The 17,358-nt window shown below is 40.5% G+C and overlaps 1 protein-coding gene across 1 annotated transcript in view; it reads right to left on the minus strand.

Annotated features, from left to right (window-relative positions):
- si:ch211-51h4.2 overlaps positions 1–17,358 on the minus strand; it is a 411,729-nt gene that overhangs the window by 108,013 nt on the left and 286,358 nt on the right. Inside the window, exon 12 of the mRNA XM_039758852.1 lies at positions 13,855–13,995. Coding sequence (XP_039614786.1) covers positions 13,855–13,995 — 141 coding nt within the window. The remainder of the gene's footprint in view (positions 1–13,854; positions 13,996–17,358) is intronic.

Here is a 17,358-nt window from a genome sequence, read left to right on the forward strand (position 1 = left end):
GACACGTCTTCCCCGTGCCACACAGCCCAAACACAGTCCAAAACACAAACACAAACCCACACTTTCCTGCTCCACCACTCCTCCCAGGCAACCTCGTCCTCTTCCTCCCGATTCTGGCCTCGATTGCTGGGAGGCAGGCCCTTTTATGCCCCACCCGGAAGTGATCCAGGTGCCTGACCAGCTGGTCTTAATTGCACCTCCGGGTGGGGCTGATAAACCGTCCAGTGTGGTGGCTGGAACTCTGCAGCACCCTAGCGGCCACCCCATCTCCCAACCGGGCTGCTGTGGTGGACTCCATGTCCCATGGAGCCACGGGGGAGATTGAGGAGGAATCCAGTGCCAGGAGACTGCCCCAAGCGCCCGGGAGGTATTGCAAAGTCCATGATGGCTCCCCCGGGACGTATGCATCAGAGGCGTCCCGGCCGGGCATGGGACCCGGCTGTCCGTCACATATATATATATATATATATATATATATACACACACATACATACACACATACATACATACTGTTACACACGTGCGCTTAGGAGACAACCAACAAACCCACAGGTGAGCGATTTATTGACAGATGGGGGGTTGTTTTATGGTACTGATGCCTCTCTTTCTAATATTGAAGATCCTAAGAAGACCAATAAACCAAACATACCTGCAATAACTCACAACTCAGAAAATGGCAACTTCACTTCCTCAATTCAGATGTCACTTCCGGCTTTGGGTGATGAAGTTACTTCCGGTCCAACTCTGATGACATCACTTCCGGCCTCCAATGATGGTGCCACTTCCGGCCCCCTGTTGATGACATCACTTCCGGCCTCCAAGGATGACGTCACTTCCGGTCCAGTGATGATGACATAATTTCCGGTCCATGATGATGATGTAATTTGCGATCCAGCCTTGATGACGTCACTTCCACCTTAATTCTATCTAGCAGCCATTTTCTTATAAATACTGATCTAACATCCTCTACAGTTGTCAAATGTTTTGAATTTTTCAACGGTTGACCAATCTTTTGCTGCAAGCAATATACGGGGCAATTCCCCAAATCTTTATATTTGTTTGTGTACGTTAATTTCGTCACAACTGGCATAGTCGCACAGTTCCAGAACGAGCAAGGGACAGAACCTGAACACCTTGCTGAACACTTTGGTCGCAGAGCTTCAACAGGTGAAGATCCAACTGGGTGATACCAGGACCCGTTTGGCTGAGTCGGAGGCCCACGCAGTGGCAGCAGTAAGGGTAGAGACGTCACGGTCAGTACCATCTTTATTAATGTATTTAACTGAAGGAGATGACGTCGAAACCTATTTCTTGGTGTTCGAGCGTAACGCTAAACGTAACACCTGGCCGCACCTTACTTGAAGGGGGAAGCACAGAGGGCTTATTATGATCTAACGGAGGAGCAGGCTGCCGATTATGATACTCTCAAAAGAGAGATATTTAAGCGCTACGGCATTTCAGCGGATCAGCAGGCGACAGACTGGAGAGAGTGGAAGTTCGATCCTGAGAGATCGAACTGTACCCAAGTATACGAAGCAAAGTGGGACGCTGGCTGCGGCCAGATATAAATAGTCCCCAACGTATGACCGAACTTCTTACAATCGAGACATTCATTAACGCTCTCCAAGACAAAGTCGCCCAGCAAGTCTACAAACAGGAGGTCACATCTATGGATGACCTAGTTAAAATAGTAGAGCATCATTGGGCGGTCTGCAAATCCTAAGGGTCAGAACGGTACTGTCGTCCACCCCGACAGGTTTGTGTACCTCTTAATGAGCCTAACCGATCTCCTCCTGACGTCTCTACCCGGAAGAAAGAAAGATCGAGCTATCCCCCGTTTCAACTGTGGGGGGGTAGGACATCTATTTACTGCATGCCCATCCCCAGAGCCGATGAACTGTTCATTTCTAAAGAAGGAGAGGTACTGTGCTGTAGGCAATCCTTTATCTTTTCCATATACGGGATCAGTAGTAATTAATGGCTTTAAATTTACCGCTATGTTCGAATCCGGGAGTAACATTTCTATTGTTGCTCGCCGTTATGTTTTACCACGACAATGTCTAAACTATAAGATCAGTTTGAAATGCATTCACAGGGACATGCGATTTTACAATGCAGTGTCCTGTATCATCTCCGTGGAAAACGTCATGAAAACTACAACCGTAGCGGTAATGACAAATCCACCACACCCGGTGATACTAGGGCGCGACTGGTCCTATACTAAAAGTGGTAATAACATTTCTGTTCCTGTAATCAATGAGGGTTTGGTAATGGAAAATAAAAATAATAATCCGGCTGTCTCCACGCCGTGTAATAGCTCCCCTATCCCTGATAATGTTAGTATAAATGATGGAGATGAAGGGACGTCAGGCTCTACGGGAGGCACATCAACTGCCGTAGTACCTGCTTCGTCTGAAACTCCGCCTTTTAAGGTAGATCAAGATCCCCTGAATGATTTGGCTTCACGGTTTAAATTTACTCCTTTGTCATTTAAAAGGAAACAGTGGAATGATGATTCCTTAAAATTTGCTAGAAATGCGGTAGTTTCAGTAAATGGACAAATGTCTACAGATCCCATTCCACGAATGCCCTACTTTGTATTGAATAATGATTTATTATATAGAATCGCTGAACATGAAGGTGAAGTTAGGACTTTGCTGCTAGTGCCACGCACGTATTGTCGTCAAGTGTGTGAATTAGCACATGCACATTTACTCGGAGCCCATTTGGGGACCGAAAAAACTTTGGAACGGATTAAGTTCCGCTTTTATTGGCCAGGAATAAAAGAGGAGGTCAGACGTTTCTGTACATCATGTCCAGATTGTCAGATTCCTAGGAGGGACCGTGCTCCTCTTATTCCTTTACCCCTTATTGATGTTCCATTTGAAAGAGTAGGAATTGACCTCGTTGGACCCCTTGAACCTTCCATACGTGGTCACAAATACATATTAGTATTAGTTGATTATGCCATTTATTTTCCAGAAGCAGTTCCTTTGCGCTCTGCAAATTCTAAAAATATCGCACAGGAATTAGTAGGGATATTCGCACGTGTGGGGATTCCCAAAGAGGTTTTAACTGACCAAGGAACTCCTTTCACTTCAGAGACGTTCAGGGAAGTTGCTAGATTACTGCAAATTTCTCATCTGAAAACATCGGTCTGTCACCCTCAAACAGATGGGTTGGTAGAACGATTCAACCAAACACTCAAGCAGATGTTACGCAAGGTAGTTAGCGAGGATGGCAGGAACTAGGATCAGTTACTTCCCCTCATACTTTTTGCTTATCGGGAAGTGCCTCAAGCCTCCATGGGGTTTTCTCCTTTTGAACTCCTATATGGAAGACAACCCCAAGGTCTATTGGATATACTAAAAGAAGGATGGGAAGAGGCGGCACTTTCATCCTCCAACATTTTGGAATATATCGCACAGTTACGTGATAGATTAAATAAAATTAAACCGGCCCTAAAAGAACATATGGAAAAGGCTCAAGCAGCGCAGGCTCGACATTATAATTGCAACACCACCCTCTGGGAATTTTTTCCGGGGGATCGTGTGATGATGCTCGTACCTACCTCCCATTCTAAATTACTGGCTCACTGGCAAGGGCCGTACGAAATTAAGGAACGAAAAGGTCTCATTGATTATTTGGTTAAACAACCTAATCGTCAACCAAGTGAACGAGTGTACTATATTAACTTGATGAAACTGTGGAAGGATCGAGAGCTGGTATCTCCATCCGGTCAGCCCCGTTCCCTTTTTGTAGACTACCAACCCCTTAATTTCGGTTCTAATTTGTCATGGCGTCAAAGACAAGAATTAGAGAATACTATCTTGTCCATTCCGGGAGTAGTTAGCGAACAACCAGGTCACACTACGCTGATTGAGCATGACATTGTTACTGACCCGGGTGTAATTATTCGAGAACGCCCCTATAGGCTTCCAGAAGCAAAGAAAACTGAAGTTGAACTGGAAGTAAGGCGGATGCTAGACATGGATATTATTGAAGAAAGCTATAGTCCATGGTCTAGTCCAATCGTCTTGGTTCCTAAGCCTGATGGTTCATTGAGGTTTTGTAATGACTTCCAATGACTCAATCAAGTTTCCAAATTTGATGCTTATCCCATGCCTCGTGCGGATGACCTACTGGAGAGGTTGGGTAATGCTCAGTTTCTAACTACACTTGACATGACGAAAGGGTATTGGCAAATTCCCTTAACGGCCTCCGCTAAACAAAAAAAACCGCCTTTAGTACTCCTAGTGGACACTGGCTGGGCTGTGACACAACTTCGGTACTACCTGTTGGGCCGTGAGTTTACTCTGATTACGGACCATGCCGCTTTGCAGTGGATGGCACTAAATCGTGAGTCTAATCCACAGGTCACCAGGTGGTTTCTGGAATTACAATCTTACAGGTTCCAGGTCATTTATCGTCGGGGTTCTCTTCAGGCCAACGCTGATGCTCTCTCTCGAACCATCGACCTCTCGATTCAGGCCGCCCGACTCGATGGGTCTTGGCTGAGGGGGTGGCCATGTCACACACGTGCGCTTAGGAGAGACAACCAACAAACCCACAGGTGAGCGATTTATCGACAGATGGGGGTTGTTTTATGGTACTGATGCCTCTCTTTCTAATATTATAGATCCAAAGAAGACCAATAAACCAAACATACCTGCAATAACTCACAACTCAGAAAATGGCAACTTCATTTCCTCAATTCAGACGTCACTTCCGGCTTTGGGTGATGACATCACTTCCGTCCAACTCTGATGACATCACGTCCGGCCTCCGATGATGATGCCACTTCCGGTCCCCTGTTAATGACATCACTTCCGGCCTCCAAGGATGACGCCACTTCCGGCCCAGCAATGATGACATCATCTCTGGTCCCTGATGATGACGTCACTTCCGATCCAGCCTTGATGACATCACTTCCACCTAAATTCTATCTAGCAGCCATTTTCTTATAAATACTGATCTAACATCCTCTACAGTTGTCAAATGTTTTGAATTTTTCACCGTTTGACCAATCTTTTGCTGCAAGCAATATACAGGGCAATTCCCCAAATCTTTATATTTGTTTGTGTATGTTAATTTCGTCACAATACATATATATATACATACACACATACATACATACATATATATACACACACATACATACATACATATATATATACACACACACATACATACATATATATATATACATACATACATATATATATATATATTGTAATGGACAGCCGGGTTCCATGCCCTGTCGGGACGACCCTGCTGTATATGGTCCAGGGGAGCAGCCATGGACTTCTCAGTACCTACCCCGGGACACTTGGTGGCAGCCTCCCTGGTTGATGATGCCTCAGTTTCCCGCAGGGTTTCATGGGAAATGGAGTTCTCCCCAACAATGTGGGGACCCAGGATGGCCGCCAGGGAACTAGACAGAGATAATTAAGCCCAGCTGGTTTAATCATCAGGCCCACACGGGAGTGCAATTGGGAACAGGTGAACAAGCAACAGGAGCACTCCCGGGAGGGCCATAAAGGAGCCAGTAACCACCACTCTGGGCCAGAATCGGGAGGAAGAGGACGAGGTTGCCTGAGAGGAGTGGTGGTGCCAGCGGAAGGATTGCTGTGTGTAAAGTAAGGTGCTTTGGGACTATGTTATACCTGTGGGGTTCACGGGGAAGACGTGCCCCACAGGGGAAGAGAGTTTGAACTGTTTAAGTGTTTGGGACTGTGTTGGGCCTGTGGGACACGGGGAAGACGTGCGCCCACGGGTGAAGAGAAAAATTAAAAAAGATTTCTATTCAATTTACACGTGCCTCAGTGTGAATCTGTGCCGGGTCGGGCACGTTATATAGCGCCTTATTCACAATATATACACACATACATATATAAGTATGTGTATATATGTGTGTGTGTATATATATATGTGTATGTGTGACACAGACAGACATCATATGTTCACCCAACACAATATTTACTTCAGTACACTTCCCAGTGCCTCCAGCACCGATCCCCCAATGTCCAGGGCACACAGTGTGGCGGAAGTGCCGGCTGCGCACCCGGTAGCCCTCCGGGTGTCCCGTTTTCTTCCCCCCAGCACTTCCTGGTGTGGCGGAAGTGCTCGGCTCCAGGGTTGTTCAGGCACCAGGGCACCGCCTGGCGGTGGCCACGGGTCCCTACAGGGCTGGGCTTCCAAGCCCTTTACCCGTGGCCCCCAACATAACCAGGGCGGTAGCTGCACTTATGAATATGCTTGTATGCGTCACTCGCTTCATATTCTTTTGCTGTCTTCTCAATTGTGTAATGCGTTTTTTGAACAAGTTTCATTCATCAAAGTGATCACTACCCAAATCGGTACTTGTGAATCTAAGACGTTTAACGGGCATTCCCGGTATTAAGTTGAGGATTTGCCTGGGAACATTTAGCGGCAGCGTGTCTATGAACTTAATTTAAACTTAAGCTTTACACCTTGCTTTCCTATTGATTTGTGTACAAAGGCTTGTTCAGCGTCAGAGGGTTGTTTGTTTCCTACTGCATCAATAAGCAGCTCGTCTTCCGCTTTATCTGAGACATCACACACTGCATGCACGGGTTTACGTTTCCCAGTCCTGCAAAGTCAGTTCACGTGAGCCGCTCGGAGTACATGCATCGAAGGTTCTCAGCTGTGCTTGTGCTATCTCATGTGATCTTGCAATGTCCACGGCTTTATTTAATGTTAGCTCAGACCTGGCAACGCGTCTTCTAATTAAACTTGTATCTCGCGAATATCGTATTCGTCGTAGGCATGACAAACGCCAGCGGTAGCGTGTCTATGAACTTAATTTAAACTTAAGGTTTACACCGTGCTTTGTTTCTGCAGTAGCTGCACTCATGAATATGCTTGTATACGTCACTTGCTTCATATTCATTTGCTGCCTTCTCAATTGTGTAATGCATTTTTTGTTCAGCGCTCTTTGAATGTGTTCACAGTCAGTTCACGTGAGCCGCTCAGAGTACATGCATCAAAGGTTCTCAGCTGTGCTTGTGGTATATCGTGCGATCTTGCAATGTCCATGGCTTTATTTAATGTTAGCTATGACCCGACATTTAAACGTTTCTCTCGCACTTTCGCTGAGTTTGTGTCAAGCACTAGTCCATCCATGACTATCTCATCTTTGTTTGCATAAGCACAGTTCTTCACCCGCGAATATTTAGCGGCAGCGTGTCTATTGGATTGTTGCCGACGGACGACCTTATATGGGCAGGCACTCAATGACGTGGGAGGTGTGATGATACGGGACGCAACTCTGCCTCACACGGCGACTGAGCTGCAGGCTATGGCCGTATATATGTATGAAAGAAGGTTCCAGTTATGACTGTTACACGTAAGATTTCGAAATGAAACCTGCCTAACTTTTGTAAGTAAGCTTTAAGGAATGAGCCTGCCAAATTTCAGCCTTCTACCTACACGGGAAGTTGGAGAATTAGTGATGAGTCAGTGAGTCAGTCAGTCAGTGAGGGCTTTGCCTTTTATTAGTATAGATACACATCCTCACCCGCAGACTTTATATGGGATGCAACAAGAAGGGAGGGCAAAGCCCAGTGCACCTGGGGCCCTGACCTGCTTCTAAACTGATTCATTCCCCTCACACAACTCCTTGCAGCTTCCTGCTGGCTCAAGCACAATGACTCCTTTGGTACACTTACACTGTAACACTGCCAACTTTTCTCACCTCAGTTCTGGTTGCCCTTCCTCCCTCTCCACACAATTTAGTTTGTTATCTAGAAGATCTTCTTTCACTGCTTCTCTGTTGGAGGGCCAGGAGCTTCATAAAACCAATACAAACAATTTATAGTGAAAATCGCTTACTGTACTTTAAGGTAACCACTGTTTGTGCCCGTCTCTCAGAGCCCTATCCCAGCTGCTGGATCCACTTCAACCCTCTTCTAGTCCCTTCTGACAATAAATTTGTTTACGTAAATAGAAAGCATTTCCACTCTATTAATATGCTGCTCAATAGTACACAGAAAGAGTTGTATTGTGAAAGTATGTTGAGTGCTGCATCATGTGGCACACAATGGTGGCTTGCCCGTACCTGAAGAGATAAGGTATGATGAACCTGACCCTGACCACAAATGATCAGCCAAATTGGACAGCATTACAACATCGTTTGAACGTAATTAGCAGAATGTAAAAACAAGTAATCAGATGCAGCAATTATTTTGTAACCAATTCATTTAATCCGGGGACAATATCACATAGTAAGTCCTTATATTCCTTAGTTCATTGGCCACATCTCTTACAGCATCCACTATTGTATTCTGTGACTCCAGAACAGCGTCCATCAGCAGATGGCCAGATGGTCACCCAGAGGTTTCCAAGGCAGAAGTGTGTGAGCAGCCAGTGCCCAAAGATGCACTGGGCACAGCAGCACCATCACCGCCTGGAGTCACATTATCGGCATGGGGGTCAGCATTTGTAATATTTTCTCCACCACGCTGTATCACTCCATCAAATAACACTGCTTAAGCCAACAAATAGTACGTTTTTTCCCCTTGCCTCCACTTTGCATTCTCTGAAATTCTTTTTTCTATGTGCTTCTGCCATTTTCTTTTAACAAAACACAGGACGGAAGGTAATAGTTTTATTGATTTGCATATTAAAAATTGCAAAATTTTGGGAGGAGTTATGGTAGGACAGTAGATACATGCATGTGCACTAAATTTCACATTTATTGGAATTTATAAAGGGGAAGTGCGTGGAACTTAGCATACACACAGTTTTATGTATCTGGATTTTTTTGTGCATACGCACATTTCCAGTTTTGTCCATATGCCAACTTTTAATGTGAATACTACACACGGTGTTACACATAAGGCCCTTGGATTGTCAAGCTGAGCATGTTGCTACTGTGGCCATCACTGAGAAAAATGAATAGAAATACAACAAAAATAAAAACCTTGATGCCATTAATATTGTTAGCCTATGAAGCAACAACAGATTCAAGAATTGTCTGAAGAATTCAGGTACATGAGACAAAGCAAGGAAAATGCAATATATGAACAGCCTGGCCTGCAAATTTTCATCAGATGTATGGGGAATCTAAGTGAACCGAAATACACTCTAACTCAATGAACCATGATGCTCTGTGTTATGATTTAAACCAAAGTTTAAAGTAGTTGTAGTTAAACCGAAGTATATGAAATCTTCAAACATAATCTCATACTTCTGTGCTGCCCCACTCCAATATAGCATTCCAACATTGCTTGAAATATTTTGGAAATGCTAATAATGGCTCTCATTGACAGCTCTACTACAGTCTCCTAAGATTCAATTGAATTCAATTCAATTTATTTTTGTTTAACACAATTCACTGACTGCAGGCTCAGAGTCTTGTAATAAGCTGTAATAAAAATTACATACATAAAAATATCAATCAGGTTAAACAAACAAACAAATTTAATATTGGTTAATATAAAAAAAATGAGAAAACATAAATCTGTTAAAACGAGTGTAAATCAAAAATTAAAGACAATTTGAAAATGATTCAGTAACCGCAACAGATGTTTTGGCTTTGGCAGCGGCGTTTATTTTGCCCCATTTTTTAATCTGTCAGAGGCACCCTGTATTTCATTAACCCAAGCGGAATTACTTACAAGTACAGTGGAACCTCAATTTACAAACTTCTCTGAACACATACAAATTGGGTTATGACCAAAAAGTTCACCAAACTTTTGCATCTGTTCACGACCACACACTTGGGTGACGAACAAGCCAGTTTCCTTTCCAGTTCATACACGCCAATGATTTCAACACGTGTTCAGCCTCTCCCTGTGCATTCCCTGTGCAGCGAGAGAGAGAGAGTGAGCGAGCAAGAGATAGACAGCGCGAGAGAGCGAGCGTGCGAGTGAAAGAGAGAGTGTGAGAGAGCGAGAGAGAGAGAGAGAGAGAGCAAGAGAGAGCAAGGCCTGGCTGCGTAAGGCAGAGAAGGCAGTTAAAGAATGCACCGGGACTGATTCGAGCATTCTCTGTTCAAGGTTTTCTCAGTGTTATTCAATGTTTTTACATTTAGTTTACTATTACACTGTGCATTCTATGGTATAATTAACTTTTTTTGTGCTTAAAAATCTTTCAAAAAATTATATTTACATGGTCCGGAACAGATTAATTGTATTTACATACAATCCTATGGGGGAAATTAGTTCAGGTCACGACCAAATCGGGTTGCAACCAGATTTTTGGAACGAATTACGGTCGTGACCCGAGGTTCCACTGTATACTGAAAACATGAGGAAGAATCCAAGAGAAGAGAAAGACCTTAAAGAGAAATAAAAAACAGCTAAAGATCCACCAAAGTCTAAGCAAGTTTCAAGTTCAAATTAATGATACACCCTACCATAGTCAGCGCTCGAGGACCTGATCTGTCAACAGTAGGTTTTACTTCGGCTACTGAATGAAATCTCACTACAGTGCATTGTTCAAAAATGGTGCAGTGGAGCATCCATGTTCATTTGACCTTGGCTTCAACTGGACTATTGGCAAAGTGATGTGCTGTGTGTGTTCAAACCAACCATAAATCATCACAAATGTTTTGTAGTGGGTTAGGTTCTATCCGTTATGGTCACTGCATAATTTTTGTATTGCCTTTACTTTTTGAATTACCCTTGTATTATGACTGAGATATGGCCAGTTGATTATTGACAAAAGGAAACAAAAACCCCAGTCAAAATCATTCCAGGTGAAAGTCAACCTCTGGGAGGGTCCATGATTGGTCACAAAAGACACATTCACAATTCAGTGGAGACCAACTTGCTATCGCCCCCCACTTGGACATTCTACAATATTGTACAAGATTGTGCTGGACAGTTTATTAAACTTTATATTCAATGTTTAGAATCCAAGACTCCAAGTATCTCTGGTGTCATGGAAAAGTAGCCGCAGTTTCAAATGTCTCAGTGAAATACCAGAGACCACGGGCTGCTATGTCAAGTTCTAGAGGGTGTGACAATAAAAGGACCTCCTAAACTCAATGAAATGATCAAGTATCTGCATGCTGAATTGACTAAGGTGGACAAACCCCCATCTCCCACAAACTGGGGCAATGAAGTGATTTAAATCTAGTACAGAAATAATAACACTGAGAAATACCACTCTGCATTAAACAACCAGGAGACTTAAAAGTATGATCAGCACTTATGGGCTATGGGTGTCTTAACACAACCTTGTGTGTGGTAGGTCAATTGGGCATTCTTATATAGGCTCAATGATAGCAAGTGTGGGGAAGTGTGAGAGTGTGCAATTAACTAAACTCTACTCAGTGCTGGATCCTTGCTTGTATCACATTCTGTCAGGATAGGCTTCCGCCTCACCCACAATGCTTAAAATGTAGGGTACCAAAATACGTTACAATAAAAATGGACTTATCACTAACAATTATATGGTAGATTGAGTCTGCATCTGAATCCTGAGCTCACCTACAGAAAAATAAGCTGTCTAATGAAGTAAAGTGTTCTGTTCAGAACAAAAATTAATCTACGATTAATGGATTGATGCCAGGGGCTGAAGGGTTAGGACATTATGCAGGGTAATACATTTTTAAATTATCAGATTTTGTTTATTCATTATGTTTGGCTGGCACCCTGCCCAGGGATTTGTTCCTGCCTTGCACCCTGTGTTGGCTGGGATTGGCTCCAGCAGACCCCCGTGACCCTGTTAGGACATAGCGGGTTGGATGATGACTGACTGATTATGTTTGGCATTTAAAATGGAGTGCTAAAAGCATATGGAGATGTTTCTGAGACATGCTGCTGCACAGCAGACAAAACCTAAAGTTTACTGTGCTACCATCACTCATTATTGTACAGTTTATCACCAGTTTTGTCTCTTTTTACTTTTTACCTGCACAATTAATATAAAGATAAGCTCCATCCTGTAATGTAGAATTGCATCCCAAGCAGTGGGTATGGACAACTGACCTCCTATCTTTAAAGTTGTTCTTCTTTTATATTGCTATTACGAAACTGCAGAGTTTCTTTTTTTGGACATTATTCAATATCACGTAAATGTAATACAGGATTTGTGTCACTCGGCAGCAGCTAGCCTGTTCCTTTTAAATAGGTTGTAGTCATGCCTTACAATGAATTAATATGTTAACAGCCTAGACTTAACTAAAGCATATAGAATTATGGATAGCACAGAGGAGCAGTGGTTGGTGCTGTGGCGGTCTCACAGCTCCAGGGTCCTCACTTCAAATTCCAGCTAGAAGCTATCTACAAGGAGTTTGCATATTACCTCTGCAGGTTTTCTCTGGGTACTCCTTTTATGTACCCAATCCCCAAGCATAAAGCCAAAGCTATATAAGAATGGCTTAAAGTTATAGTCCTGTAGTAACCAAGTCAGAGTCCAGGTCTCAGTCCAATCGAGAATTTCTGGATGAACTCAAAGGCTGTTCACTCATTATCCTCATGCAACCTGACAGATCATGAGCAGTTTTGCTAAGAAGAATGGGGGAAAAACTGCAGCGTCCAGATGAGAAAAAGACCTGTGCACACAGACTCAAAGCTGTCATAGCTGCCAAAAATGCATCTACAAAATACTGACTTGAAGGGGGTGAATACTGAAATGTGTTGTGTTTTATACTTGTAATTAATTTAGATCACTTTGCAGAGATCTATTTTCACTTTCATATTAAAGAGTTTCTTTATGTTGATCGGTGACAAAAAATCGAAATAAATCCATCAATGTTGTATAACAATAAAATGTGAAGACTTCCAAGATAGCGAATATTTTTTATAGGTACTATATGCACTTGTCTGCTCATCTGTGCAAAGTTTCTGCTGCTGCTATGCTGGTTTCATGGCATGATGATCAGAACTGCAGTACTCACAGTACTCGAGATGCTGTCGCATTAGAGAAGTTCATAATATTTCCACCTTCATATTCAAAGGTTTTTTTACAATATGACCAAATATTTTCTTAGCCTTTGCACATTGTGGAGATGAAGAGAATGTTGTGTCAATGTAAACCCTTAAAACCTTTTGAAAGGTTGCCTGTAATTTACTATTAATGTTAATTTTATCTTGATAAAACATTTTACATTAAAGTACATTTTGATGTACTTTGATGTCATGCTGCTTTTTTTGCTACCTGGACAGTATTTGCTACCCCCTTAATGTTGCATCCACTGCAAATTTCTCAAATCTACTACCTGGTCAGAGGTATAGCACGATGACAGTCTCAATTCAGGCTTAAGTAACTTCATCAGAATCGCGTAGTGAACCAATGGCCTGGACTGAAAAATCAGCCTTGTGGATTACAATCCAACTCGCAAGCCACAGTTTCTTAAATGTATTTCTACATTATGTTACAGTATATTTGAATTTTATTTTGGTATCTATAGATTATTTTGGTATGTATAGATTATTTAAACATGAGAAATATTAAACTGAAACAATAGAAATTGATGAGAAGTCCAAAAGAAGACACTATAGTATTTAGTTTAAGTAGCATAAACTCTATAGCTACAAACAATTCATAACAGTAACTGTAGCAAAGTTTAACTGTAGAAAATGCTTACAAAGTGATACAGGAGTCAAATTTAAACCTGAAGTATTCTGGTATCATGGAAAAAATGACATTTTACAACAGGCCAATACTAATTCCAGTTCCTAATATAACCATAACATAACACTTTGTTATATCACTGAGAGCACATTACATTTAAAACTTCATGGCTTTTCCTATTGACCACTTTAACTAAAAGTAACAATTGGGTCCACAAAATAATGTTTCATCAAAAATATGAGCATGTGTCTTTTTTTAAAATTAGAATGTAACACTTACAAAATATTAAAAGAGTGGAGTACTTACTGCTCCAGAGAGATGTTGGAGTAGATAAATGAGTATGCAGGGGCAGCCTCATTTGCAAAAGGTTCAGAGTTATTTGAGATTCCCTCTACCAATACTTTTCTCACAGACAACTGAGGAACAATTTCCAGCACAGCGTAACACCTGTATGAAGAACACAGCAGGTAATAATAATTTTGTTAACACTTTGAAATAACTTACAGTCTGACACTGGAGAATTCATCTCATCTAAAGCAGCATGTCAATAGAAACAGAAAAAGCAGGTTAAACACAGGCACTGTCCCAAAATTTTATAGAACTTCAGCTTGCTTTTTTCTATGTGTACATTTTTCAGATATCATTGGATTACTCAGATGAGTAGTTACTTGACAAATGATGATAATTAACTTAATTTCCCTTTCATTTTTTCCTCTTTTTGACCATTGCATGCATGACCTACAAAGCACTTTCAGTGTAAAAGCTTATGTTCTTAGGAAGCAAGCACTTTGTTCAAATGAAAACACGGTGAAGAATTTAATTAAATGTATCTTATATTGCATAAAGAAATCTCTTCATAATAAAATAAAACACTCATATTTCTTGGCTTAGGAGGACAGAAATATGTTTGTAGACTTTTACGCAGAGATTCATCATCTTAAATTAACATTATGAAGCCAAAATCGGTAATTCTGTGTTTGCAGAGCCTTTCTTTTTTCAGTTGTTATATTTGGTTGAATGAGAAATGACACATACACCTTTTGAAATGTATGTATGAGCCTCTTCTGGATCGCCCTGTTAAGTGGTGCAAGAAACATGTAAATGTACCATCTAAACAACTCTGTATAAGAAAAGCCTTTATCTTTAGCAAAGCAAAACCGTCATAACCAATTACAAGCCACTTGGTATGCAGGAGTATGGCAATAATAGACCTCAAAGTTTTAAAATAAATTGTGTCTGGTATATTTCTCAACCAGATTGTGGACGGCATGAAAATCTTAAATTGTGAAGAGGTGCAATGATCTTTTCAGTCTCCAGATTTAGTGTTGCCTGCAGACTTGTGTAGACTGACATGAGCACATCAGAGGTCTTGTAGTCTGTGCGCTCTGTGTGTGTAACACATGTGTGCAATGTCTGGGAAAGAATTCTAACATTCCAGAAATGTCTAGCAACATCACATAATCATTGGCAATGTCAAAGTAGAGGCATTTTGTGCTAAGCTTGCAAAACTGGGACTACTTTTCACTTGTGTATTTTTATATAAATAACTAACAACGCTAACAGTGGGCAAAATTACGGAGCACGCTGTAAGATTTAGATTTTTTTTTATTTATTTAAGGGAACAAACTGAATTCTTCATTTATGATTAAACTCCTCAACATACATATTTTGGAGAAAGGATTAAGTTGTACTTTAATGAACTGCTACTTTAAATTAACAGCTAAATTATTTACATGAAGCACACGTTGAGTAATTCTTGTTGCTTTCCTTCAGATCAGGCCTTTTTCTCAATTACATTTCCATAAAGCCTCAGAAGGGATACACTAATAAACAATCTTATGCTGCTGTTTTCCTAGCTTGTAGTGTTTAGACAGAGAGATTTATCTTTTAATTTGCACTTGTCTTGCATGGGCAAATCTGAACAATATAAAATACCATCTTTATTCTATTTAGCAGTGGTTTTGTATTAGATTGTCACTATAAATTATATGTTCTTTGTTAATTGTACATAAGAATTGTACAAAAAAAGAAAAACAGAAAAAATTTTATAATTCAGAATTAGACAATGTAGATATGAAAGCAGAAAAAGGCAGTTTACTGGGAGATTATTAGAGCCCTTTGTTCCTTTTTATCTTGAGTGCTATATTGACAAAATTAAATAAAACTGACTTGGTTAATATTTCCCATATCTTATTCATTTAATTAAAATAAAAAAATATAGATTTTGCTTCTCTGGCAGAAGCTTAATAATAATAATATAATATCAAAGCATAATTTTAAGGGTACACAATGGAAACAAAATTAAATGTGGTAATGGCAGTTTTAGGAACCTCAAGCATTTCTCCTGTTTAATTATATTTATATACACTAATACATGATATAAATAACATTTAAGTAATACAAATGATAAACAATAAATAATAGCAAATATCTATTTAATTAACAAAAGAAAATTAATATTAGAACACTGTGATATAAAGTGCAGTGCTGTCTTGAAAGATGTAGTACTTGGTGTATTTAATAACAAGGGTATTACCTGGAACACACTTCAAATAAAACTAGTAAGTACTGTAACTTGACAACCACAAATATATGAAATAAGGCTGGCAGGTGGCTCGGGATCAAAGGCTTTAGATTTAGTGCATGATTTACTTCAGTTTCAGAAGTCTCACAGGTGACACATCACAGCAGGAAAAACACAAGATCTCATCAGCAAGATGCAATAAAGAGCGTCTCTCATAAGCAATCAGAAAGAGCAGCAGGAGCTCTGATTGCTGGGTGCTACCTGATCTTTAGCAAATTCATTTCCATGTGTTATTTGTGCATTGGGTTTAATCTCAAAAAAACACAAGAAATCTGCACCTAAAATGTGCACATGTAGTTTGCTTTTAAATGAAATGCTGAACACACATGATGCAAAAGGTGATAGTGACAGTAAGATATCATTTTGAATAAAGTAACTAGTATATGCTTTATAGTGGGAACATTTGTTGGCAATACCAGCTTAAATGAAAAGTAACAAAGACATGCAGATGTTTACTCCTAAAGATGTAAATGGAGAGCACCCATAAATGTGTAAAGCTACAAAATATATACATTCTTGGATAATCTAAATGGTACCTATAAATTATTCTTTTTGTTCAAGGCAGCACGTCCTGCTGACCCTCACTCTGAATTATAACTTGTAAGAAAGGGAGGATAAAACCACGTAACAACTGCATAACCTACTGTATTTTAAGTGCACGTGTGTGTACATATAGGCCAGCACACCTGCCATCAAAAATGATATTCCTTTGTACTAACTGATTAAACTAATTTACTGATTCTTTTAATTTGTAACTTCTTGTTGGAATCAGTTATTATTGTGTCACAACATATTTCAGGATTTCTTTTATACTACACATTTTGAACTTCAAGGGGAAAACTAAGTGGAAAATACAAAGGCAATCATTTCTAAGCAGTTTACTTTTTAAGGATAATATATCAGGGACAATGATATATTTGATATACAATACTACTGTTTTCAAATCCATTTATTACAGCCTGTATAATACCACAGGTGCAGGTCCTCTGTTAATTTTCTAGAATTATTTTTTTTCTTATTTCATGCCCTGCATTTTATAACTTTTAACTCCATTAATATACTTTGTGTTAAGATTCACCAGTTAATGGGAGTAAATGTCAGATTATTATAATGAAAGCTATTTCTATTTCTTGCAAAATATTTAACTTTACCTTATGGAGTAAAACCATGTGTGTTGCTCTTTGGTATAAATTTTTTTTCTACGAGTTTGTCCAAATGGCCATTTT

Source organism: Polypterus senegalus, chromosome 1, assembly GCF_016835505.1.
Source record: "Polypterus senegalus isolate Bchr_013 chromosome 1, ASM1683550v1, whole genome shotgun sequence".
Lineage (NCBI taxonomy): Eukaryota > Metazoa > Chordata > Cladistia > Polypteriformes > Polypteridae > Polypterus > Polypterus senegalus.